At 43.3% G+C, this 26,752-nt stretch overlaps 1 protein-coding gene across 3 annotated transcripts in view; it reads right to left on the bottom strand.

Moving 5' to 3' along the window:
* The window catches only part of PPP1R16B (protein phosphatase 1 regulatory subunit 16B), a 94,218-nt gene that overhangs the window by 48,956 nt on the left and 18,510 nt on the right, over window positions 1-26,752 (bottom strand). For all 3 annotated transcript variants that reach the window (XM_074347269.1, XM_074347268.1, XM_074347270.1), the window contains exon 2: window positions 19,135-19,485. In XM_074347269.1, the coding sequence (XP_074203370.1) occupies window positions 19,135-19,384 (250 nt within the window). In that variant the 5' untranslated portion in view covers window positions 19,385-19,485. The remainder of the gene's footprint in view (window positions 1-19,134; window positions 19,486-26,752) is intronic.

Genomic DNA, 26,752 nt, shown 5'->3' with positions numbered 1-26,752 from the left:
TACTCAGTATCTTGTAGGAACTTATAATGAACAAGAATATGAAAAGGAATATATGTATGTATACACGCGACTTAAACAGTACGCTATACACCAGAAATTGACACAACATTGAAAACTGACTATACTTCAATAAGAAAAGAACAGAAAAAAAAGAAAATGCTTTTGAAAACATCAGCAAGGTATGACCCTTCACGTGGTTATCTGGCTCCAGATGTGCTGGAAAGGACAAAAGAGAGAAAGACAATCTTCCCAAACCCAGGAGCTTTTCTCTTCCTACGTCTCCTCCTATAGGGATGATGGAAATTCACCACGGACTATAAATGTCTCAGTGCAAATGAGGTCTGATTGTCAGTGGTAGGTGTGCCCTGGGGAAGACAGGTTCTAAATTGTGCCTTTATGTGACAGACCTTGTTGGGAATGAGTTTGGAACGTGGCTACTAGGTGGCTGCATCCGTCACCCCACCGCAGGTGGGAGCCATGGGCACTTGTCTTGTTTCTCAGTCTCCTTCCTCAAGCAGGACGCTCTTCCAGAGCCCTCATTCCTGGCCCAGACTTTGCCAAGTGCTGTTAAATGGTGAATGGGGAGGACTGGCCTTTCGAAGAGGGATAAATGCTCCACATGGCTGCAATAAGGCTTAGAGTGCAGGTTCTGCTTCAGACAGTCCTGGCTCAGCCACTTACCTGGGCAAGTTACCAGACCTTTCTAAGCCTCACTTTATCCACCTATTAAGTGGGCCTACACATAGTACTACCTCTACTCCAGGTCTGGGACTCTTGAATGGTCCCACTGCAGTAACGCCCACTTTGTGCTTCACCTACATAATCTAGCTACATTCTCCAGCTACTCCCTCATCGCTCAGCTGCTTCCCCATTGTCCGAGCTGCTCCTTCATCCTCCAACTCTATCACCCTCTCAGATGATCACTCATCCCCAAGTTACTCCGCCACTTATCTCTCTCATCCTTATATTATCTAGAGTTATTATCTTCTAATTTAACACAAGCCTGGAACAACCAAGGGAATCTTGGCTTTTGTCAGAACAAATCTGTCCTAGTCTATATATACTTATCTCTGCAGGAAACCGTCTCTTCCTGGACCAAGCAGCTGATGTTTAGAGATGGAATATTTCCTGCCTATTATCTTTGAGGCCTTTGGTCTGGGCTCCCGGGAGTGTGAAAGCAGAGCCCACATGGTACCAGGTATGGAACACTGCCAGGCAGAGCCAAGAGTCTCCGACACAGACGATGACCCTGGTGGGTTGGCTGGCATAGCCCTGTAGCAGTTCTCCCAGTTCTGGGTGTGATGCTGAGGCAAGAGGCTCCTCCTCCTCACCAGGGCCCTGCTCCGAACCATCCCTGCAGTTCAGGATGCTCTCTCCCCAAAGCTGGGAGAGCTTTACCATGGATCTGATTAAATCATAAGGAATCTCATCCCAAGCTTGCCAGAAAACAAGCTATTTTCAGCATCCGTGGGCAGCAAATGGAGAAGAGAGTCATGAGTCGGAAGAAAATGACTATGTAGAAACCAAGCCCGTTCAGAGGAAGGTTGGCCACCATGTCTCCTAGACAAAATGTTAGATGCCAAATAACTTAGGAGAAGTTTTGTGACATAATCTAGCAGGTTTTTTTTTTTTTAATGACAAGGGAATAGATCATATTAATTTGGAAAGGTTAGAGAAAGCAATTTATAGAAGCCAATTAAGGTCCCTCTAAAGAGCTTTTGTAATTATAGATGGGTTTTAAACATTCAAATGGCTCAAGCCAAGCAAAATGGATATTTGTGGCTGCCTTAACAGATGACACATGGAAACCAGGAAATCCCCAGCACCTTGAGTTCTGTGGTTTCAGTCAGTGGTCTGACAGAAGTTCTTCAAGGGGCAGGTTCTTCCGCTTTAGGGACTCTGAAAGGGCCCCCTAACACAAGCAGGTTTTAAGTGTTCCATTATGTGAGCCAAAGCCTTTCATTTTCTACTATCTTATAATAAAAATTGCTGTAAAAAAAAAACTTTTTTAAAAAAAATCTTTTATACTAAAGTGTAAATGACTACAATCAGAATGTTCTCACGTAAATGACTGATAAGAGGCTGGCACTGAGTAAAGAGAGAGAGAGAGAAAATGGGGGTAATTGCAGTGGGGGTGAGCAGAAGAATTAGAAAGAAAAAGGAAGAGATATTAACCTTGCCTCTAGCCCGCTGTGACAGAAACTAGTGGCAGATAATAGAAATAGCTATACTATGTTCACTGTCCAGCCTTTATCTCTCTGAATCTTCACAGTTCCACCACTACAGGCATTATTCTCTCCACTTTACAAACGTGGAATCTAAGCACAAAGAGATTAAGTAACTCACTCAAGGTCACAAAATTGAGATTAAAACTCACTTTTGTCTGACTTCATATTCTTAACCTCCAAAGTCTACTCACCTCTCCGCAAAGCTTCTCACCTTTCCCGTGAAGGGCCCCCACTGATTGAGTTTCCCCTATGCCATCCACATTTTGAAAGATTTTATCTATTAAGAACACTGCATTTGTGAACCACTAATTTGTTCCATCTGGCTGATGGTTATTTTTCTGTTCCTGTTTCTGTTTCAACATTGATCCAGATTTTAACCCCAATTACTGGGGGTTCAACATAATATTATGAAGTCACATTAATCACTGTCATGGCTATGCAGCTAATAAGCAATAAAATTAAATAAGCATAAACACTGTTCCCCAGCACTGAATTCTGAACTGCCACAAGGTTTTAGCGTCAATGCCTATCACGCAAATGTTATACTCAACCCAGGGTCTAGGGTTCCCAGATAGAGGACTCTAGTAAGTAAGAGTTTGGTCTACCCAGTACATCCTAGGCATTCCAGGGACATCAACAGCCAATCACAGTGTTTGATCTACGCCTGGGGCAATCACACTGAGTTGCTAGAATTTCAGTCTAGAGCAAAGCAAGGTCGACAATGGGTAGTAGATTGTAACAATAAAGACCCCCAATGAATCATGCTGTTTAGTACCCACACTCTGTATAGACTCCTCCCACAGTGACACTGAGCTTGGCCGCGTGACTGACTTTGGCCAACGAGACATCAACAAACACGATGCGGGCAAAGGCTTAATAAATGCTTGTGCATCGGCGCTTGCCTTCTTGGAACCCTAAGATCACCATGCTGGGTGAAGCCAAGGATGGAAGACCACATGGAGAGAGAAGCCCAGTCATCCCAGCTGAGCCCAATCGGCGGCTTACCTGGCAGCTAACAGCAGCCTCACGAATGAGCCCAAGACTGGTGAAAGACTGACCAGTCAATTCAGAGAATCATTGAGAAATAATAAGCTGTTTGAAGCCACTAGGTGGTTTGTTTCAGGGTGGTTTGCTATGCAATAACAGGCAACCAACACAGCATAGTTCTTGATAATGACTCAGCCGGAAGAGTGCCATTGCTGTCTCTGTGATGCTCAGGGACCCCAAAAGGCCCATAAGCCAAAAGGCCTATGTCCTAGGGTTTCTCCTGAGGGACTGGGAACCCTAACTCCTCGACCAAGATTTAGGTTTCATTTGGCTTTTCCTGTGTAAATGACAGAGGTACCCTTTCCCTCTCTCCAACTTAGCAGGTGTAACATTTATCCTTTGTCTTCCCATTTGCTCCAGACACAAAGTCCCTCCATTAAATATGGCAGACAGAGGATGGGGCAGTGGGAATATCTCTATTTGTTGGTACAATCATGGAATGAATCTGCTGGATAATGCAATATGCTGAGCAGATTATGGAACATTCTTCCATTTTTTCAAATCCCAACCTGCCTGCACGTGGTTGATGATTTTGGCTTCTGTGATTTTTGAGAGGAAGGGTTAGGGTTTATGCATTTAAAGAACCTCTGAGTTTCCTTGACAGAAATACTGACCATTTTCTCACTCCGTTAGAAAAGAAACAGTGGTCCCTAGAAGCCGAACAAAAAAAAATAATAAATCATGCTAGAAATACCTCATCTATCTCCTCAACAGGGTCACTAGACTGAGAAATGCCAACGTTAGGAACTGTCTAGACTTCAGTGAGCATTTGATAAGCCACTCATATATCTCTTTATCAACACCCAGGGGAAATGCTGGTTGAGTGTCACGGCATGTTGGGTTTAAGGAGATTCCAGGAGAGGATCAAATTGGCTGAATCTCCCGGATTGGCATCACCTTGGATTCTCAGCCTACTACAAGTGGTTTCTTCTCCCAAGAGTGGTCTCACACCATCCAAGCATATAGGCTGCTGAATAAAACCATGATGCCAGTTTCACATGAGAAAGAGAATTGTCTTGCATGCCAGAAATTCATTTAAGCATGGTCAACTTATTCTGCGTATGTAGGCAGACCCAGCTGGGATACCAAATTATAATTGGAAGGTTGCAAGGAGATAAATAATCATCATGTTTAATGGCATTACATCAACATGAGTTGAAGCCCTTTTCTGTAATCAGATTGTCTTAGCAACAGGATGATAATGTTCAAAGTTGTTGGTCATGTTGTCCTCTCTCCTGGACAGTATCTAGATCTTATTGCTCATAAATGATCCCCTAGCCTCCTTTTTCTAGGCATCTGTTCTTGGCAAAACTCTCTTTGTAACATTATCTACCGTTAAGCATGTTAAGACTGCGCTTTCTTCAAAGTGATTTGTTAGATTCTGGGCTCCAGCATGGCCTGGCCCAGTCTCTTGTTCACTGTTGACCCACCAGTGCTGGTCTGAAGATGTCCAGACTCTGTTCCATGAACGTCTGTGCATAAATCTCTACTCTGATTCGTTACATGTTTTGTAATAATTTAATCCTTAGAGAGAACTCTTCTTCCAAGTTTCTGTAGGAAAGGAAGGCAGACTCTATTGTTCCCACATGCCAACTACAAATAACAATATAGTTAAGTTCATTTCTATCTAACAAATATCCCCAGTGGGTAATGGTTGACTTTGACACATTAATACGAAGGAGGACTCTGGGGTTGTGCTTTCCTAAAGGACATGAAAGAATATCTTCCCAACAGAGACATGTACTATTTGCCTGCTTAGAAAAATTCATTATGATAAAGATATCAGTTTAGCCCAAATTAATTTTTTAAATTATAGTAAAATATACATAATGTAAAATTTATCATTTTAACAATTTTTAGGGTACAGTTCAGTGGTACCACATACTTTCACATTGTTGTGCAACCGTCACCATCATCCATCTCCAGAACTTTTTTCATCTTCCCAAACCGAAACTCTGTACTCATTAGACAATAATGTCCCATTCTCCCTCCCCTCCAGTCCTTGGTTAAAATTTTTTTTCAATTTTTGTCATCATGGTAAAACACACATAACATAAAATTTACCACCTCCACCATTTTCAAGTGTACAGTTCAGTGGTATTAAAGATGTTTACAATGTTGTGCCACCATCACCGCCATCCATCTCCAGAACTCCTTTCATCTTGAAACACTGAAACCCTACATCCATTTATAATGCTGATCAATTCTAGAGAAATCTACTTTAGAGCTCTGGGGGGAAAACGTAACCAAAAGGTCCTAAGTATTACACAAGAAGCTGAAAATAACCAAGAACATTTTGAAAAGGAAGAGCCATATGAAGGACTTTTCTATCCTACATCAAGCCACAATATTTTAATACAAGGATCAAAACAGTGTGTAACTGGTACAAAAAACAGATTGTTGAAACAGAATCAGTATCTTAGACAGTTCTCCCTCATAGGCAAGGCTCTAGGGTGTAAGAGTGGCATCGCGAACTCCCGGGGAAAGAAAGGATGCTAGACAACAGAGAATTCTTTGGAAACAAAATATAGATAGACAGATTTTTCAGTTATTACTTTACATTCAAATGAATTCCAGAAGGATTATATTTTTAATTTATTTAAATAAGACCACAAAAAATCTAGAAGAATGGTAGCTTAGTGTACATCATTGGATGAGGAAACACTTAAGAGCAAGAGTCCTCAAAGTTTTTACTGAAAAGGGCCAGAGAGTAAATATGTTCATCTTTGCAGGCCTTATGGTCTCTGTTGCAAGTACTCAGCTCTGCCACTGCAGTATGAAAGCAGCCAGAGACAATCTGTCAACAAATGGCTGTGGCTGTGTGCCAATAAAACTTTAATTATAAAAGCAGATGGAGGGAATATTTGGCCTTCCCACCATAGTTTTCTGACCTCTGTTTTAGAGGGATCAAAGCAAAGAACAAAATAATTGGGGGGAAAAAAGCAAATATCATTAAGTTTGGCTACATAAAAATTAAGAAGTCTAGGGCATAAAGTATATATACTATAGACAAAAATATTAAAGTAAACACACATACAATCATTGAAATCGATTAAGAAAAAGAAACACACTAGTAGAAAAATGGACAAAAATATAGACAACTCAGAGGAAAGAAGAAATGACCGATAAGCTTATAAATACGTATTCAACCTTAAACATCTCAACTATAAGCACATTAGGACAACAGGAGTATTTTTCATGTAGCAAACACGTCAGCAAAGTGTGTTTTCAATGCCATGGACCAGTGTGGATGAGGGAGGCAGAGGGGAGGCAGGCCTTGGTGCCCACTGCTGGTGGGTGTGTAAACTGATGCAAATCTTTCTGGGGAACAGATGAGCAGTTTATATCAAAGCCTTGCAGATGTTTATATCCCTGAATCTACTGACCCTTTGGGAATGTACCATAAGTAAAACATCAAAGCTGTGGCCAAATACTTTTATACGATGCTAATCACCATGGCATAACTTATAGTAGCAAAAATTAGAAACAACCTCAAAATCCCACAATAGAAGAATGGTTACATAACTTGTGGTACATTCAGGTAGGGGTGTGTGAGGTTGTTTAAAATCTCCTTTCCAGAGACTACATAACAAGAGGATAAAATAGTCAACTTCTAAGCAAGATTTGACTCGGCTGACAGTCCTTTCTTGTAAAAACACCTCCTCCCCAGGCTTCTGAGATGCCACACCATCCTAGTTTTCTTTCTTCCTGGCAGATGATTTTTGGTCCCCTCTGTTTTTTTCTTCTTGGCTTAACATGTAGGTATTAAGGTGGTCTAGAGCTTTCTCCTGGGCCCCTTCTTTGCTCTCTCTTGCTCCCTAGATGATCTCATCCAGTCCCTTGGCTTTAAAAAGGTCCCATCTGTAAGCTGATGACTCCAAATTTTTATATCCATCCCTGAGATCACCACTGGGATGTTAACAGGGCATGTCAACTTGGACGGCCCTATAGAACTCTGGGTTCTCTACAGAATCCTACGTCCCTCCTACCCTAATCTTTCCAGTCTCGAAATAGGTCTCCATCATCCACCTAGATGCTCAAACCAAAAACCCAGGAGTCATCACTGGGTCCCTCCCTTTGCCACTTGACACACAAGCCCTGGAGGCTCTACCTCCCCATTTCTCCATCTCCATGGCCAATACCACAGGCTCTCACCTGGGCCACTGAGCCAGCCTGTGATGAGGCCTCCCTGTCCCCACACAAGCCCCCCAGAAGAATACACGCATACTGTCTCTGTAAAGGCTTTTCACAATCTGTATCTCATCATATGCTTCCTTCTCTCAAAACTCACCAGTGGCTTTTCATCCCAACCAGGTTAAATGTACACATCCTACCACGTCTTCAAGAGTCAATGTCCTCCAGGCCACCTTGCAATCTCCCATCTTCTTTCTGTCCTCAAACACACCAAGTTCATTCCCATCCCATGCCCTTTATACCTTTCACCAGACCCCCATGTGGCTGCCTCTTCTCCACATTCAGAGCTCAGCCCAAATCACGTCCTCAGAGACTCTCTCCCTGATGTCACAGGTTACACGTGGCCTCCCATCCCAAACCTTATTTATACCGTTACTTTGCTTAGGTTCTTCAAAGCACAGAGGAGAAGCTTAATTTTGTGGAACTGACAGATGAATGTTAGGGTGAAAGTTATTTTGTAAATATGCACATACTCACTCTATGTTTGGACGCAGATGAAAGAGTGAAGACAGCTGGGTTGGGCATCCCCATCTGTCCCTTCAGATCCACCCTTTCTCAGGCTTGGGGAAGCCCACCCACTCGGACTACACCATAGGCTTCCTTGTGTTCTGCCTTTTGGTTGGGTTTGGTAATGAGAAGCATGGGCAGAAGACTGGAGGGTGCCTGGCAGGAGGAGGAGACCACTGTTCTTCTACGGCAGCCCTCTCCATAAAGTACCCTCCTTGCATGTCAGAACGGTCCCTTCCCTTGGCCTCTTCTGGTCTAGGGATGGTAAGCACCTCACTTATACTAGCCCCAGAGTTCTGCACCATTCCTTGGTGGTTCTCATAAACCAATAGTTCTCAAAGCGGTCCCCAAGACTCTTTCGGAGTATTCAGGTCAAATCTATCTTCATAGCAGCACTAAGATGTTATTTACCTTTTTCAAAGTGTTGACATTTGCACTGATGGTGTAAAAGCAACAGCAGGTAAAACCACGGTACCTTTAGCAGAGTGAGTCCAGTGGCACCAAACAGTCCTAGTAATCACAGTAGTATTCACCGCTTCATAAGCACAGTTTTTTAAAAAAAAAAAATCAAGCCAAAGAAGAGATACAGATGGCAAAGAAGAATATGAAAAGATGCTCCACATCATATGTCATCAGGGAAATGCAAATTAAAATAACAATGAAACACAACTACACCCCTCTTAGAATAGCCAAAATCCAGAACATCGACACCATTAAATGCTGGTGAGGATGAGGAGCAACAGGAACTCTCATCCGCTGCTGGTGGGAACGCAAAATGGTACAGCCACTTTGGAAAACAGTTGGCAGTTTCTTACAAAGCTAAACATATTCTTACCATATCATGCTCAAAGGAGCTGAAAAGTTATGACCACACAAAAACCTGCACACAGATGTTTATAGCAGCTTTATTCATAATTGCCAAAATTATGCCAATTATGGTTCTTGGAAGCAACCAAGATGTACTTCAGTAGGTGAATAGATAAACACTGGTATATCCAGACAATGGAATATTATTTAGCACTACAAAGAAATGAGCTATCAAGCCATGAAAAGAGAGGAAAGAACCTTAATGAACATTACTAAGTGAAAGAAGCCAATTGAAAAGGCTACGTACTGTATGATTCCAACTATATGACATTCTGGAAAAGGCAAACCCGATGGAGACAGTAAAAAGATAAGTGGTTGCCAAGGATTAGGGAGTTGGGAGGGCTGGGTAGGCAGAACACAGAGGATTTTAAGAGCACTGAAAACAGTCTGATACTGTTTGATACCACAATGATGAATATATGTCATTATGCAATGCATAATATCCAAACCCATAGAATGGACACCACCAAGAGTGAATCGTAATGTAAACTATGGACTTTGGGTGATTACAACGTGTTAACGTACGTTCATCAATTGTAATAAATGTCCCAATTCGGCGGGGGGTGTTGATAATGGTGGAGGCAGTACATGTGAGAGCAGGAGGGTATGTGGGAAATCTCTGTACCTTCCCCTCAATTTTCTTGTGAACCTAAAACTGCTCTAAAAAAATAGTTTTAATAAAAACACCAAAATAAAACACACACACCATAACCAGAAAAAAAAAAAAATCAATGCCAGTTTCACTTTAAAATGTCCTTGCTGAAGCTGTAAAATGTCTTAATTTTATTATGTCTCAAGCCTCGATCACATCTTTTTAAATACTCTGCATGACAAAATGAGTACACACGAAGTATGATCAGTGTCTCAATCTGCATTATTTGAATGATTAAGCTGCGTGTGAGGCCAGCCCTTTATCCCATGGAACACCATTTTTACTTAAAGAATGACTTGCAAACAATGGTTACCAGTCTTTTTCTCTAAAATGGACAAAGAGACCCTTCCACAATGAATAGTGTTTATTGCCAATGATAGAATTTGAGGGGGGAGGGTATAGCTCAGTGGTAGAGCACATGCTTAGCATGCACGAGGTCCTAGTTTCAAACCCTAGTAACTCTATTAAAAAAAAAAAAGAATTTAAGATTTCAGACAAAAATTAGAATTTTGTAAAACTGGTATGATCACCATGACCTTACGGCTTCCCAGTACTTGAAGAATTTTTTGGTGAGATTGATCTTGAAAATACAAATTTTTAATTAATGTATAGTTGATTCACAATACTATGTTAGTTTCAGGTGTACAACAATAGTGATTCAGAGTTGTGGTTTTTTTTTTTTGCAGATTTCCATTACAGATTTTCCATTATAGTTGGAAAATATAAATTTTTATATCATATAATGAAATGTATCAACATTTAGAAGATCTGCATAACACAATGAACCAATATTTTCTTTTCTTCCTCCAGCTTCACTGACATATAACATTCTGAAAGTTTAAGGTGTACAGCATGTTGATTTGCTACATGTATATATTGCAAAATGGTTACCACAACAGGGTTAGTTAACACCTTCATCATCTCACATAATTACCCTTTTGGCATGTGTATGGTGAGAACATTTAAGATCTACTATCCTAGCAAATTCCAAATATATAATATATTATTGTTAACAGTAGTCACCCTGTCATACATTTAACCCCCAAAATTTGTTCATCCTATACTTGGAAGTTTATACCCTTTGACCCCCACCCTCACCTGCCCCTAGCAACAACCTTTCTACTCTGTTGCTATGAGTTTGACTTTTTTAGATTCCACATATAAGTGAAAGTGTATAATATTTGTCTTTCTCTGACATTTTACTTAGCCTAATGCCCTCAAGGTTCATCCATGTTGTTGTAAATGGCAGTATTTCATTCCTTTTTATGGCCAAATAATATTCCATCATGTATATATACCACATCTTCTTTATCCATTCATTTGTTGATGCACATTTAGGTTGCTGTGAATAATGTCGCAATGAACACTGCAGTGCAGATCTCTCTACAAGGTAGTTCTTTTTCATTCCTTTGGAGATATACCCAAAAGTGGGATTGCTGGGTCATCTGGAAATTCAATTTTTAATTTTTAAAGGAATCTCCATACTGTTTTCCATAGTGGCTTCATCAATTTACATTCCCAAAGAGCACAGAGTTCTCTTTTCTCACATTCTCACCAACACTTTTTTTGGTGTCTTTTTGATAATAGACATTCTAACAGGTGTGCGGTGATACCCCACCATGATTTTGATTTGCATTTCCCTGATGACTAGTATCTTTTCCTGTACTTGTTGGCCACTCATATAGCTTCTTTAGAAAACTGTCTCTTTGGGCCCTTTGCCCATTTTTTAATTGAACGATTTGGCCTTTTTACTATTGAGTTGGTAAGTTCCTTTTCTGTTTTGGATATTAACTCCTCATCTGATGTGTGGTTTGTAAATATCTCCCACTCTGTAGGTTGCACCTTCATTTTGTTGCTCTCCTCTGCTGTACAGAAGCTTTTTAGTTTAATATAGTCCTACTTACTTACTTTTGCTTTTGTCGCTTGTGCTTTTGGTGTCATATCCAGAAAAGTGAACCAGTATTTTCTAACAGACCAATGTATTATGTTAAAAAAAAAGTATGCATGGGTAAAGGAGCCATTCAAAATGTAAGACAAACCAAGGGATTTTCATGCAATATCCTAAAAAAAGCTAAAAAAAAAAAAGATCTAGTTTCAGATTCCATGTTGCAATTAACCTTCAACAAACTACCACCTGCTGTGTTTGACTGCAGTTTCAAAGAATATCTACAGTTATCTGAAAAGGCAATTAAAATATTTCCCTCTTTTCCAACTGCATATCTGTATGAGGTAAGATTTTCTTCATTTATTTCAACCAAAATAACATATCACAACAGATTGAATTCAGAAGTGGATGGGAGAATCCAGCTGTCTTCCATTAAGCCAGACCTTTAAAAGATTTGCAAAAGCATAGACAAGGCTACTCTCCTCATTATTTTTTTTATTTTGAAAAGATCATTTTTCATAAAAAGATCTATTAGGTGTGTGGTGGTTTTAAAACATGTCTATAAACTATCTCCCTTCAAGGAGTGGAGCCAAATACTTCCATTCCCCTTGAGTGTAGGCTGGATTTAATGAATTATTTCTAATGAATAGAATATGGCAGAAGCGATGGTATGTGATTTACAAGGCTAGGTCATAAAAGGTGCTGTGGCTCCCTCCTCGCTCTATGTCTTGGTCACTCACTTTGAAGGAAGCCAGCTGCCACTCAAGCAGCCCTGGGGAGAGGTTCACATGGCAAGAAACCGAGGCCTTCTGCCAAGAGCCATGTGAATGTGCCATCTTGGAAGTGGATCCTCCAACCCCGGTTAAACCTTTAGGTGAACACAAACTTCTGAGACATCCTGAGCTGGAATCACTGACCCTAAGCTGCCCCTGAATTCTTGGCTCACAGAAATTGTGAAAAGAGGTAAATATTTATTGCTTGAAGTTGCTAAATTTTGAACTCGTCTGCTCAGAAACAGCTAACTAGTACAACGGATAATGAAGTTATTTGTATGTTTTACTGAATGAATACATATTTATTTCAATTCCTCAGTTTTAATTTCCAATACAGTAAATATTGATACAGGACAGTTAAACAAAAGTTCTTAGGGGTCCTCAGTTTTTTTTTTTTAATAATATAAAGGGGCCTTGGGACCAAAAAGGTGGAGGACTATTGCCCTAAACTCTTTGCATATTGTCCCTTCATTAAACTTTTCTCAGATTATCCCATGTGAGGGGATCTTTGTTTCCGATCAGGACTCTGACCGATACAATGACACTAAAATATTATCAATGATTGTTGCTCTTCACTGGGAGGATGAGTGATTTTCTTTTCTTCTCGGTGTGTTTTTTTTTCTGTACTTGTAAACTTTTCTACAAACAAGGATGCATTAGTTTTATAATTAGGAGAAAAGAAACTTCCCCTTTCATAATCATCAAAAGTGAAAGTCAGAGCTGTGCTTTAGATGAGTCAATGGTTGAAGGTTGGCTTGCAGGGCCCAGGTGTCCACCAACGCACCTGGGGCTTCGGGAGAGATTTGTGGGGGTGTGGGGGGAGGAGTAGGGGATGAGGAGCCAGCACCCACTCCCCCCACCTCAGCCAGAATAGTTCTTTCATGTGTTTTACATTTTGGGTTTCCGCATCATATTTCATCTAAAGAAAAGTTTCCACTGGTTTGTTTTTTTTTTTAAGTTTGAAAACCTTTACCATAAGAATAACAGTTGAAGAGTCAAAATTAGGCCAGAGAAGAACCACTCAAACTTTTTTTTTTTCCTTTTTCAAACAGTTTCCATAAAAAGAATTCTATACAGTCTGAGGGAAGAACAGAAGCGCTGACAACTTAAATGTTTGGTGGTTTCAGGAGAGGCTGGCTCACGTGGCTGTGGAAAGAAGTCATAGCTAAGGCTGAAGAGTTTATCTGGGGACCCCCAGTACTAAGGGCCAAGAGGCCAGCAGAAACACCAGCGTCCTTACAGCCCAAAGAGGCACAGATCAGAACCACAAGTGAATAGTTCTCTAATTTTCTAGGGGAAAAAAAAAAAAAAAAACCAAGAGGTGCCAGGACTGCTGGGAAGTTAAAAGTACGTCCTTCAGGGACAATGCGTCTGTGTTCGAATTCCGAGTCGGACATTAAAACCTGTGAGATCGTGGCAAGGGACCTAGCCTCTCGGAGCATCACTGGCCTCATCTCTAAAATAAGGTTTGAGAATGTAAAATGGTGAAGCCACTTTGGAAAACAGCTGAGCAGTTTCTTAAAAGTTAGACATAAATTTACCACGTGACCTAGCAATTCCACTCCTCGGTAACTACCCAAGAGAAATGAAAACATACGTTCACAAAAAGACTTGCATATAGTCTATGTTTAACTGAATTGCTTTACTGTACATCTGAAACTAACATTGTAAACTGACTACGCTTCAATAAAAAGTAAGAATTAAAATTAAACATCAGACTTGCATACAAATGTTCTTAGCAGCATTATGCAACATAACCCAAAATGGAAACCACCCAAATGTTCATCAAATGGTGAATGGATAAACAAAATGGATAAAAAAACAAAATGGATTAAAAAAAATCCATACAACAGAATAGTATAGGGCAATAAAAAGGAGTGAAGTCCTGATACAGGCCACCACCTGGATGCACCTTGAAAACATCATTCTAAATTAAAGAAGCCAGTCACAAAAGATCACACATTGTATGAGTCCAGGTAAATGAAATGTCCAGAAAAGGCAAATACACAGAGGCAGAAAATAGATTAGTTGTTGCCTGGGGAAGGGGTGAGGGTGGAAACTGGGAATGACTAAAATTGGACACAAAGTTTCTTTGGGGATTGATGGAATGTTCTAAAGCTGAGTTGTGATGGTGGCCCAACTCTGTAAATGTACTGAAAATCACTGAACTGTACACTTAAAATGGGCAAATCTGATATGCCAATTACACATCAATAGCGTTGGTTTTTTAAAAATGGGGTTTGATGCTCTACCTGTAAGAGATACAAACTATTAGGTATAAAATAAGTTACAGGGATATATTGTACAACACAGGGAATATAGCCAATATTTTGTAATAACTATAACTGGAGTATAACCTTTAAAGATTGTGAATCACTATACTGTACACCTTTAACTTATATAATATTGTACAGTAACTATATGTCAATTTTTTTAAGTTCTAAAAAAACTTATTTTAAAGTAAAAAAAATGGGGTTTGACTCTAACTCAGAGGTAGCTGTGAAGGTTAACTGAGATAATGTCTGTAAAGCGGGCTTATCTGGTACAGAGCAAGTACTTGATCAATAATAATAATGATGAGGGGGGAGGGTGCAGCTCAAGCAGTAGAGCACATGCTTAGCATGTACGAGGTCCTGGGTTCAATCCCCAGTACCTACATTAAAAAAACAAATAAATACATAAACCTAATTACCTCCCCCCACCAAAATAATAATAATAATAATAATAATAATAATAATAATAATAATAGTGACAATCAGAATATATGCTAACAAGAGATTAAGTAAGTGCAGAATAATAAATAACACAGGATAACAACAATTCACATATATTCTTCTTACCATACCACTCTCACATTTGTCAACCCAATTGGGGTTAAATTGAAGCAGATGTATCATATAATCCTCATTTTTACAGATGGGGAAACTGAGGCACCAAGAAGTTAACTAACTTCCCCAAGGCTGCACAGCCAGAGCTGGGACAGGGAGTCCTTGGACAACTAGTTTCAGAGTCTATGCTTCTCACCACGACACTGCACTGCCTCTCAGGAAATGGCAGCTGTGTATTGAGTTACTGCTCTACCTAGTGATGGGGGAGAGGGTACAGAAAAAGATCAGAGATGGCTCCCCAAGAAGGTCACACAGGACCAAAACCTGAAGGGTTTAGGAGTTAGTCAGGGTGACGGTGTTCCAGATGGAGGGAACCGTATATGCCAAGGCGGAAAGGTAAGAGGACGCAGGGCACGGGGAGGAAGCCGGAGGAGCTGGAGGTGGCTGGAGCACAAGCTGATGCTGGGCAGCGGGAACATGAGAGTGGGGCTCAGGCAAGTCCAAGGCCACGGAGGGTCCCTGGTGCCTGGATATTAGCCTGAAAGTGATGCAGAGCCAGAGAAGGAAATGCAGTGAGTTCCTCAGCTCTGCCTTCACTCTAGGAATGACTCACATCGCCCTGGTAGGTGGAGGAGGTTGACTCAGCCACTGCTGTGAGCTCAGGGGAGCGGGGGAGCTGCCACCCCACATTCCCATCCCGCTGCAAGCTAATGCCCCAGCAGCCTCCCCAACACCCGCTCCACCAGCACGCAGAAGCCGCCCCAGCCTGCTGGGAGCATGGGCTCGGTCATGCTGCCAAGAAGCTGAGCATAGCCTGGTGACAGCGCCTGCTGGCTGCTGGCAGCTTCCACCCCGACTCAAACCCAGACACCTGTGGACCCCAGGGCGCCTCTCACCCCACCCCACCGCCTGCCACAGGGCATGGTGCTCTGGCCTTCCACGCTCACTTGACTGTCCCCAGAGCCAGGGGACCAGCCCCGGGGATTTACTAGCACTTTTCTCATTCAAATTTAATGTCTGTCCCAGATCAACATTTGCATGTGTGCGCAAAACATGCACTGTGGCAAAATCAAAACTACTGAAAAAAACTGGTATGTCTAACAAAAAGGAATTGGTTGAAAAAGTCTTGTGAATCCATACTGTGGAATACTACGAAGCAGTTAAAAAGAAAGATGTAGATCCCATTCCATCCTACTGTCATGAAAACGCCTCCAAGATATACTGTTGGGTGAAAAAAAAGAAAAACTACTGAATAGTGTATCCACTATGTCATCAATTACATAAAAGCTGAAACAAACAAACAAAACCCACAAACTAGCTCTACAGTTCTCCAAGTCTATAAATACATAGCTCAGTGGAGAAAATGCCTGGAAGGAAACACCTCAAACTCAGAGCAGAAGTAATCATGGAAGGAAAAGAGGGAAAGAAGAGGGGAGAGAGGGAGGAGCTTTTTCTCTGTACATTTCTATGTTGTTTGATCTTTACAAGAACAACATAGTTGGGTTCTTAAAAACATCAAATTCTGTGGGAGGAAGAAGAGGGAAAAGTGTGTTACAATGATCATTATGCTGGTGCAGGGTTCAGGGTCACTTTTTAAAGAGCTGTCACATCCAGGATTTGTCCAATTCTTGCCATATACCCTTGAGGGCTAGTGTTCAAAACCCGTTTTACATCCATTCTTTAATGGATAAAGAAGATGTGGGGTGTGTGTGTGTGTGTGTAAAATGGAATACTACTCAGCCATAAAAAAGAATGAAATCATGCCATTTAGCAACATGGATGGACCTAGAGATGATCATACTAAGTGAAGTAAGTCAGACGACAGAGAAAGACAAATATATGATATCACTTATATGTGGAATCTAAAAAAAATAAGGCAAATGAATTCATTTACAAAACAGAAACAGACTCACAGGCACAGAAAACAAACTATGGTTACCAAAGGGAAAAGGGCAGGAAGGGATAAATTAGGAATGTGGGATTAGCAGACACAAACTACTATATACAAAATAGATAAACAACAAGCTCCTACTGTATAGCACAAGGAACTATATTCAATAGTTTCTAATAATCGATAATGGAAAAGAATATGAAAAGGAATATATATATATATATATCTGAATCACTATGCTGTACACCAGAAACTAACACAACATTGTAAATCAATTATACTTCAATTTAAAAAAAAAAAACCTCTTTTACAGATTAAGAAACTGGACCCAGACAGGTGAAACAAGCTGTGCAAGGTCACATGCAGGCCTAGCGGCTCCTGGACCTTGGACCGAAGCCCAGTGCTCCTTCTAACCAGTACCGGTGGGAGCACAGGAGGGGCGGTGGGGGAGGGGGAGGCATGTCATCCGGCTCACAAGAGCCTCTGCAAAGCCCCTTCAGTGAGGGCAAAGGGCAATCTGTCAGGGGAGAAGGGAGTGGAAAATGAGTGTGAAAGGAGGGCTGAGGCACCACCGCCCACGACAAAAATCAGACATCATGACATGCCACCCACTGAGTGGGAGGGACCTGCCGCATCACCCGGCAAATGACACGTGGGAAGGAGCCTCACAGGGCCCTGTCCTGAGCCTGAGATTTCACGCCTCTCTCACAGGGGCTGCTCACCCCACACTCTCTGCTGCACTGTTTCCAGCTGAGTGGCTCCAGAAATGCCTCTCTGCTCAGTTCCCGGAGCACTCTGTAACCAGGGCAGAAATGGAACTGTGCTTCTCAGAAAGTTCTAGAACCTGAGGAGAAATGTTCATAAACCCCAACATCCTGCTGGGGTAAATGCCTCCACCTCTCAGTTCTTCCACTTACTGCTTTGGTACTCAGTGTCTGGAGGGTGTGAGGAGGCCAGAGAGACCCAGGAAACACAGCTAGGTTCCTCCAAGGACAGGCAGAAGGGATTCACATACAGGGAGGGACCAGAGCATGCTAAGGGGACACGAGACGCATGTACACATCTCAGAGGAACAGTGGGCAGGCATCATCCTTCAGAGCACGCTCACAGAAGAGGGCTTTGGTCAAATCGTGGATCCTCTGATTCCAGGTTTTATGGATATCCTGTATATTTTATTTAATTGTATGATGATGATGATGCACACTATGATCCAGATATCATGATACCCAAGAGGCAGGTATGATGATACCCATTTTACAGACGGGGAAACTGAGACCCAGTGAGATTCAGAACCTTGACCAAGGGAACAGAGCTGGGATCAGAATTCCCAGGATCTAGGCTCTTGTCCCTGGCCTCACAGCCTTGTGGGTTTGCTGCCCCTTATAAGAGTGTACTTACTCATTCCCTCTATAGAGTGAAAATATCCTAGACAATGCTGTGTACATTGTCTGTTTCCAGACTTTCTTGACACCCTATATATTCATTTATATTATGTATAATTATATATTATATGTAAAATTGTATGTAACTTTCTATTAATGTATAGAAATATAATGAAGTGAAATACAGTCATAATATAATAAAATGAAACATACTAATCACTTACACAGTAGGAGGGAGCATGCCAAGAGCTTACAGGTATTCTCTAACGCTCCCAGAAAGCCCTGGAGGCAGATACTATCATTATCCTCATTTTACAGAGGCGGAAACTAAGGTACCGAGAGCTGAAGCAACTTGCCTATCTGCCATGGTCACCCAGGGAATAACTGACAAAGCCAGTTTTAGACCTGGATCATCTAACCTATGCCGTTAACCACCCTTCTAAACCATCCACCTCTGCGGTGAAGACCAAATAAAACGGACCAGCAGATAATCCTGCCGCGCACAGGAGGGACTCAGGAAATGCAAGGTCCTACGTGTACTGAGCTCTCGGAGGAGAGAAACCCGATCCCATGGGTTCACCGCCGTATCTGAAATGGCAATGCCCAAGAAATGGGCTGACAGTAAATATTGGGAGGGAAGGACAATTAGGATTTACTAGCCAAAGGCTGAAATTCTTGTTTCCAAAAAAAAGATGAAAGTCTTCAGATTTCAGACCCTTTCTGAGAAACATCCACCCACCTCCTAAGACGTGTAGGGCTGCCCGAACTTGGGCCTGGGCCAGACGCACCCAGCTCTCCCCTCCACTGCGCAGAATCCGGAATCCAAACCCTGCCCAGGAGGCGCCGAGGTCCGGGCGGCCACCCATCAACAAGGACCTACCTTCTTCGGCGTCGTTCCTAAGCGAGGCCTCCAGCAGGGCCACGCTGGCCTCGAAGGACACCTTCTTCCTGCGGCCGCCGGTGCTGCGCTTCCGCTCGTGCTTGCGTTTGCGGTGCTGCAGGTCCTGCTCGTACTGCGCCCACTTCTTCAGCTGCTGGGCCCGGCGCTTCTGGGCGGCGCGCAGCCGCTCCAACGTGGGCACCTTCTCCAGCAGCTGCAGCTCGGTCAGCAGGTCCACGTGGCTGGCCATGGCCACCGCGCCTCCCCGCGCCCTGGCTGGGGGCTAGCACGGCGTGCCGGGGGCCGGGGCAGCATGGGGGCTCCGGCGGGGCTGGGGCCTCATGCTGGGGCCTGTGGGGCAGGTGGGGAGAGACACAGAGGGACACGCTTGTCAGGCTCAAAACCGATCTGATTACGTCACCCCCGCCTCCCTGGTTACGAACTCTTTTCTCCCCTATTTTTTTTTCTTTAATTGAGATATAACTGACCTAGAACACTGTGTAAGTTTTAAGGTGTACAACGTGTTGATTTGATACACATATATTGCAATATAATTACCATTGTTGCATTAAGACCTCCATCACCATCACACAATAATCCTCACTTTTTGGAGGTTCTATTGTAATTTCATATAAGGTTGTTCTATTGTTATAACATATGGGGGGTTACTGTTAAAAGGGATTTATTGTTATTTTAAAGCTAAGATTACTATATTTTAAATGTCTCTATTAATCTATAATATGATAAATATTATACCAAGATAATCCACATAAACAAAAGCTCTTTAGGATCCTTAATTTTCAGAGTATAAAAGGGTCCTAAGACCAAAGTTTGATCATTGCTTAATTCCTAGGACTTAAGATATCTTAGATGAAGTTTTCCTCTTTGGATGGCTTTTAAAAAAATTCACACCTCTTGCTCTCATCAATTCCTGGACAACATGAGGTCAACAAAATTTCAGAGTCTTAAGCCAAGTGGTCGCTGTCTTCACATAGCACAGACCCTCTGGGCTCTCAGACACTCAGGGAAAGGGTCTTGGAACAACTCGAGCCTTTCTAAGCCTGCTTTCCCATCTGTAAAATGTTGTATCCACCTCCCAGAATTTACAAGGAAGAAAAAGAGCTGGCCAAAAGAGTTATACGCCTAACTAGCACAGAGCAACAAGCTTGGAGGAAAAAGAACAGGGGCACGGAAATGCAGCGCATCTGGGAACCCACAGGTGAGGCTGGTGGGTAACTGCAGGTTGCTGGCTACAGGTCTACGTCTGTGTGCTGTGGACATGCTCGCTGTCACCAAGGGGATCAGGATAGCCCTGGGATTCAGCAAGTGATATTAATTTTTCAGGTTCCCCGCTTCACTCTGGGCACCCATCCTCAGGAAGCTAAAGACCAGGATTCAACCATCATCTGGACCCTCAAGAGCTCAGGCTAAGTCAGAATGTTCTTCAGGTCGCTCCCTGAAGAGATTGGGAGGGTACACGGGAAGAATGCGGAAGGGGTAGGCCTGGCAATATTCAGAGGGCAAAGGCTCCTGGGATCTGAGTGGACCTGATCTCAAGGATAAATGTAAGCCAATGGCAAGGCTGAGCAGGAAACAAATGGACTACACTTGGTTTTCCTTTGTTTTGTTTTCTTTTGTTTTGAATATCTTGCAATGCTTTTTAAATTAACTAATTAAACTTTTTATTTGGAGATAATTATAGATTCACATGTAGTTGTAGCAAATACTATGGAACAATCCCCTGCAACTTTTACCTCATTTATCCCAATGGTAACATCTTGCAAAACTACAGTATAATACTGAAACCAACAACCTGACATTGATACAACCTATCTATTCAGAGTTCCCCAGTTTCATAAGCACTCATTTCTCTCTCTCTGTGTGTGTGTGTGCGTGCGTGTGTGTGTGTAGTTATAAGCAATTTCATCACCTGTTTAGGTTTGTGTATCCACCACTACAGTCAAGATACAGTTCACCACACAAGCATCCCTCTTCCCCTTTACCAACACACTCCTGTCCTTGCCCTTGTCAATCACTAATCTAATTCCCCATCTCCTGAATTGTGTCACTTCAAAAATGTTATATAAAAGAAAACCTTTGGAATTGACTTTTTTCATGCAACATCCCTTGAGATTCACCCAAGTTGTTTTGTGCAGCAGTTGGTCCCTTTTTTGTTGCTGAGTAGTTCTCCACTTTATGTAAGTGTTTATCCATCCACTCATTGAAGAACTTCTGGGTTGTTTCCGGTTTAGGGCTAATACATTCATGTACAAGTTTCTGTATGAACGTAAGTTTTCATTTCTCTGGAGTAAATGCCCAAGAGTACAATTGCTGGGTTGTACAGTAATTACATGTTTAGTTTTAAAAGAAACTTTCAAACTGTCTTCCAGAGTGGTTGTACCATTTTTCATTCCTACCAGCAGTGTATGGACCATCCAGTTTCTCTGCCAGAATTTGGTGTGCTGACTGTTTTTTAGCCTTTTAGATAGATATTGCTTTTTAAAAGTAAGGAACTCAGAAGAGGTGAATTCACAACCACACTGTATCATCATGACATCAGAACTCACTGGGAACTAGTGGACCACATCTTTACTTCTCCACACTTCCTCAAAGAATCAAACACTTAATGAACATCTGCCCTGTGATGAGTCCTGGTTTAGAGGTGGATCAAGGACCAGCTCTGCCTTCTAGGAAACCCAAGTGTGTCTGTCTGTCATATCTCTAAATTAATTTAATCCTCCTGACCCCCTAATGAGATAGGTACTATTTTCATCCCCATTTCACAGATAAGGAAACCAAGGCACAGAAAAATTAATTAACCTATCCAACATCACACAGCTAGAAAATGGAAGAGCTAGTCTGCCTGGGGTTATGAGGAAAGGCTCCCCAGAGTAGAAGGTAACTGATTTGAATCTCCAAAGATGAGTTCATCAGGTGAGAAGACATGGGCTGAGAAGGAGCTTGGCATTGTTCAAAGGCACGCAGAGGGGCTGACCATCGTGAAGGGAATTCTGGGAACCAACACACACCAATCACGCTTGAAGTGGATGGGGCTGCCCAGCCCAAACTGAACAGAAGTCTAGGAGGCAGCAGTGAGCAACTGGGGGTTCAGGGCCAGGCAACCAGAAAGTCCCCTGTGGTCCACATCATGTTTGGATGGTTGGTTGGTTGGTTGGGTTTTGGTCCACACCATGTTTTACGATATTGTCATTCACTGCTAACATTTAAAACTGTAAGATTTTATATCCAAAATCGAAATTTTAGCTTTTCTTCAAACATCTCAGTACCTGGCCATGCTGGGCTTAATGGCAACAATCAGCAGGTATGGAGTAAAACTGTCCCCTTCAGACAGGGCCCATCCCTCTGATTTCCAAAAGTCCCCACTGTCTCCCATGACTCCCACCTGACCTCCTTCACTAATTGGCATCACTTGCTGGCTCTGGTCACCTGAGTTTGCAAGTCCTGTCTTAGGCAGAATGAGACAGCAGTCTCCAAATACCCAGAGGTCCAATCTGCACAAGAACTATGAGTCTCCTCAATAAAGAACAGGACCACGGTATAGGAGAGCAGTGGTGTGCACCCAAAGAACAGACACCCGGTCTCCAGAGCTGTCCAATAAGCAATTGAAGAAGAACTTGTGGCCCAGCAGCTATCTCTGGAGACGGCAAATTTTCCCTCACCGGCCAGACAATAAAATGTCCACTGATGTCAGATCAGTCTAAGTATTCTGTACAATTTATTTCGCCCCTAAGCTTCTCTACACAGATGGTTACTCAATTCTTCATTATTAAGTATTCACTCCTCACCTAATAAATGGGAGTTACCAAAAACATGTTAAAACCAAAGATAAGAATAATCATACCAGCAGCTCTGTTAAAACTCTTAATCCTTTCCAATAACTTCCTCAGCCATTATCCCAGCCAGGTGTTTCCCTAAGTGTGGAAAGAGAACCCCTCCCCCAAGGGAATTTTCAAAAGTACAGGACACGGCTTAATATAACATGGACTTAGAGAGAGCGAGTTACATCATTTTCACTTCTTTTTCAATCTATCAGATTTTATCCAGAAGTGTCAGTTCAGGGCTACTCCTTTAACATCTTTACAACCATGTCAATTTCCCTTGTAAACAAAGAGAACACAGACCTCCTGCTCATAGCCTTGGGCAAGCAATTGTGTCTAGGATAGAATACAATAACACGATTTTTTTTCCTGTGGATTTGGTTTCACAGTTACTGTTTATTTATGGGAGTGATAGAAAATTTTCCTTTTAAATAAATCGACTCCAGTGGAAAGTTTGCTAAGTGGTAGCAAAAAATAATGATGATGATGATGATGATGATGATGATGATGATGATGATGGTATTTAGTGCTGGCAACAACTGTAACATTTGGGGAACACCTGGCCACTGACCCTCAATGACAACAATCTTATAAGAGATGCACTCCTATGAGCTCATTATTTCATCTGACAAATATTTCTCAGATGTCTACCACATGCTAGGACTAAGGGCTAGGGTACAGCAGGATAAAGACAGGTATGGTCCCTGCTTATTGGATGGATGACAAAGCAGAAGCACAAGGGAGTGGGGGACACAGTCACAGGATACGGAGACTGAGCAGTAACTTGAACCCTGGGCCTGACTCCTAGTACAGTGCTCCCTCCTGCAGGCCCCATTCAGACAGAAGGCACTCAACTGCTGTGCCTTCTCTGGCTTGGACAGTTTGCTCACTTGAAGGAATCAGGACAACTGCTCAGCCCCCCTGGAGAAAGGCGAGGACAACGTCTCCCAAGGGCCAAAAAAGGGGGCCAGGGCATATTTTCTCCAACTCTGCTCTCCCTGCCAGCTCCACCCGGCTCGCCCCTCCGGGTTCCCTGGAGCTGGGGCTCCAGGACAGCTCCCTCTTGACTGCTGGTTTTCAGGTGACCTAGTTTCCCCCAATAGACCCACACACCTCCTCCCACCCCCGACCAAGAAAACCCTGCTTGGTCTAATTAAAGAACTGCCATCATGCTGCTAACACAGCAGCTGGGCAGCCCCCAAGACAGGGCACTGGCCTGGGTGCTGGGGCAGCCCTCAGAAGTCCTGGCCCCCTCATGAGACCCGGGTGCACCTGTCCATACTTCCAGAGACACCCCTGATTGGTAACAGGGACACAGCCCAAACTGCCAGGACCCGGAAGAGCAATGGCATCATCCACAGTTAAAGGGGATCCCCAAGTAGGACCTCATTTGGAGGAAAACCAGCTCCAAGGAGACATATCGAGCTCGTGTGTTGTGAGAGCATCCGGATGGACCAACTTGCTGAGACCTGGGCACGTGGGGCCGCAAGTCTAATGGAGGCGCTGGGCTGGAGAGGCGGTTGGGGGAGGGGTCCACAGAGGCCATGTTGGGGGTGACGTTATCCGGAAGTGTGTGTGCTCTGAGAAGAGAAATCAGAAGCTAGGGCAAACAGGGCGCGGTACTTAATTTTTCCAACAAACGGCTGTTTGAGGTCTGGGTGGATGAATCAAAATAATCTGATCATGGACAGCCTGAAGTCTGAAGCCAAGGCACATTAGCCTCAGTGAGGCAGGAACAGGTTATTGGAGTGAGCCTCGATTCAGCCTCAGGTTGCTGTCTGACAGAGCCTGAGCTTGATTCCCGTTGGTGCCTCCACTGATCCTTGCTGCCCCAGAAAGGGAGAAACCAGCAGTGTACGTCTAGGGAAACCGGCTGCGCTCCCGAGAGTTGAGCCTTGAGGGGAAGCGCGAGGTGGAGGGCATGGGCAGGGTGCACTACAGAACCTCTCCCCCAAAATGAAAAGAAGGCTATTACGGGAGTGATGTTTGGGGGATGATATGCCTCTGAGGAAACAAGACGAGGAATAAAGGCACGGGCCCATTGAGAGACAGTTTGGCGGTGGGCTTTGGAGTTCTCCCAGTTATCACTCTGTGCTGGGCCCTGACTGGCCAGAGCCTGTCAGCGCTGGCCTAAGTCCCTCCAGCATGATTGGCTGGGGGGTAGGCACATGACCTAAGCTGGTCATTCCCACTAAGCTCTCTATTCCCACTGCTTGTGAACCGGAAGCATGAATGGCAATTGCTGCCAGAAGCCACCATCTTGCCCCCATCTTGCCACCTGCTATGCAGGAGGCTGGCTTTGGACAAAGCCGATACTTGGGAGTCACAGCAGGGAAAGAGGGCCCTTCCATTTAGGGACCTCAGGACTTTAGCTATCCAAGCCAACAAAATCCCTTTTGTTGTTTAAGCTAGTTGAATTGATTGTTGTTACTTGTAGCCAAAAGTACCCTAACAGACATTAATGCTGCTTTTAGGGATTCAGGAATGGAACCCCCAGAGAAAGATGTTGCCTGAAGCAGCATGAGTGGTCTCTTGCTGAGGCATATTACCAGATACCTCCACTTCCCCTGAAATGGCCATCTTGCAGCCGCCAAGCTGAGGCCAGCCTTGAAGAAGGGCTGGAAGGCCAAGGCCCGGTGCCCACAGCAGCCCCGCCCCCTGAGATGGGGGAAAGAGGCCCAGGCTTTGCGACGCCTCCATCCCAGGGTTGACACATCTCTGGACTCGAGCCTGGTGCCTTGAGAAAAACAACACGAAGGAAGGTAAATTCAAACTGAAGAGACTTTAAAACATGAGTCAGACAGTGTCTCAAAGTTCACACTGTTAAAACGTTAAGATTTTTTTTTTTTTTCCTTTTCTACAGCTATTCTTCTCCACACAATATTGGCAGCAGCCGGGAGGAAGGCCGTGAGCGCTTGCGCCTCGCGCTTCCTGTACCATTGAGCACAAGGGGAAAAGGAAAACAAAACGCAGCACCGGCTTTCCCCCTTCTGAGCTCACTTGGGACACACTTTCTCTGCTAAAGGATGCACACCCCCGCCCTCCCACAACACACTTCTGTGAATAATAGCGTCATTTCCCCCTTCCTGCCAACCCCCACCCCCACCCCCATCCCCCAGTATAAAGATGCTTTACTCATGAGCAAAGAGACTTCTGGGGCCCTTAATGTTCCAAATATTTGAATTAGAAATTAGCCTTGTCCCCCCACCAACCCCATTCTCATGGAGTTTTGTGGACTCTCTGTTCTACCCCTGCTGTAATGAACCTTCTAGACTTCAGGCACAGTCATCCTAGACAGACATCCCAGTTTTAAATCTGTTGTGGGACTCAGGTCCCCAAGGTTCTGCTCCTTAGCTCTGCCTCTCCCACCTGTGGTCCTGCATTCAGATTTCTGAGTGGTGGTCCTGGGCTTGGCCTGGATTTGTCACTGTCCTCTGAAGCCCATTTACTGTAACCCAACTTGGCAAGAGTTTATTGTGGGGCGGAAGGTGGAGGAGAGGGGAGGGTGGCAGTACTCAACAACCACAAATTCAACAAAAACACAGTGATCCATCAAGCAACTAATGCATCTTGAGCTCTCTCAGGAAAAGAATCATGGCCAGCATTGAGATAATAGCCCAGCTGACCTCTGCCTGCACTGGTAGGGCCATACTGGGAATACAGGACCAAGCCTTAACAAAAGTCATGAACAAAAGGATCAGCTTTGTTCCAAGTCCAGAGGGCAGAGTTGGGATCATCGGCAGGTAAAATGAAAAAGCAGAATCAGCCTAGCATGAAGA

The sequence above is a fragment of the Camelus bactrianus genome, chromosome 19 (genome assembly GCF_048773025.1).
Source record: "Camelus bactrianus isolate YW-2024 breed Bactrian camel chromosome 19, ASM4877302v1, whole genome shotgun sequence".
Taxonomy (NCBI): Eukaryota; Metazoa; Chordata; class Mammalia; order Artiodactyla; family Camelidae; genus Camelus; species Camelus bactrianus.
Note: the sequence above shows the minus strand (reverse complement) of the source record. Positions and strands in the feature narration are given on the sequence as shown.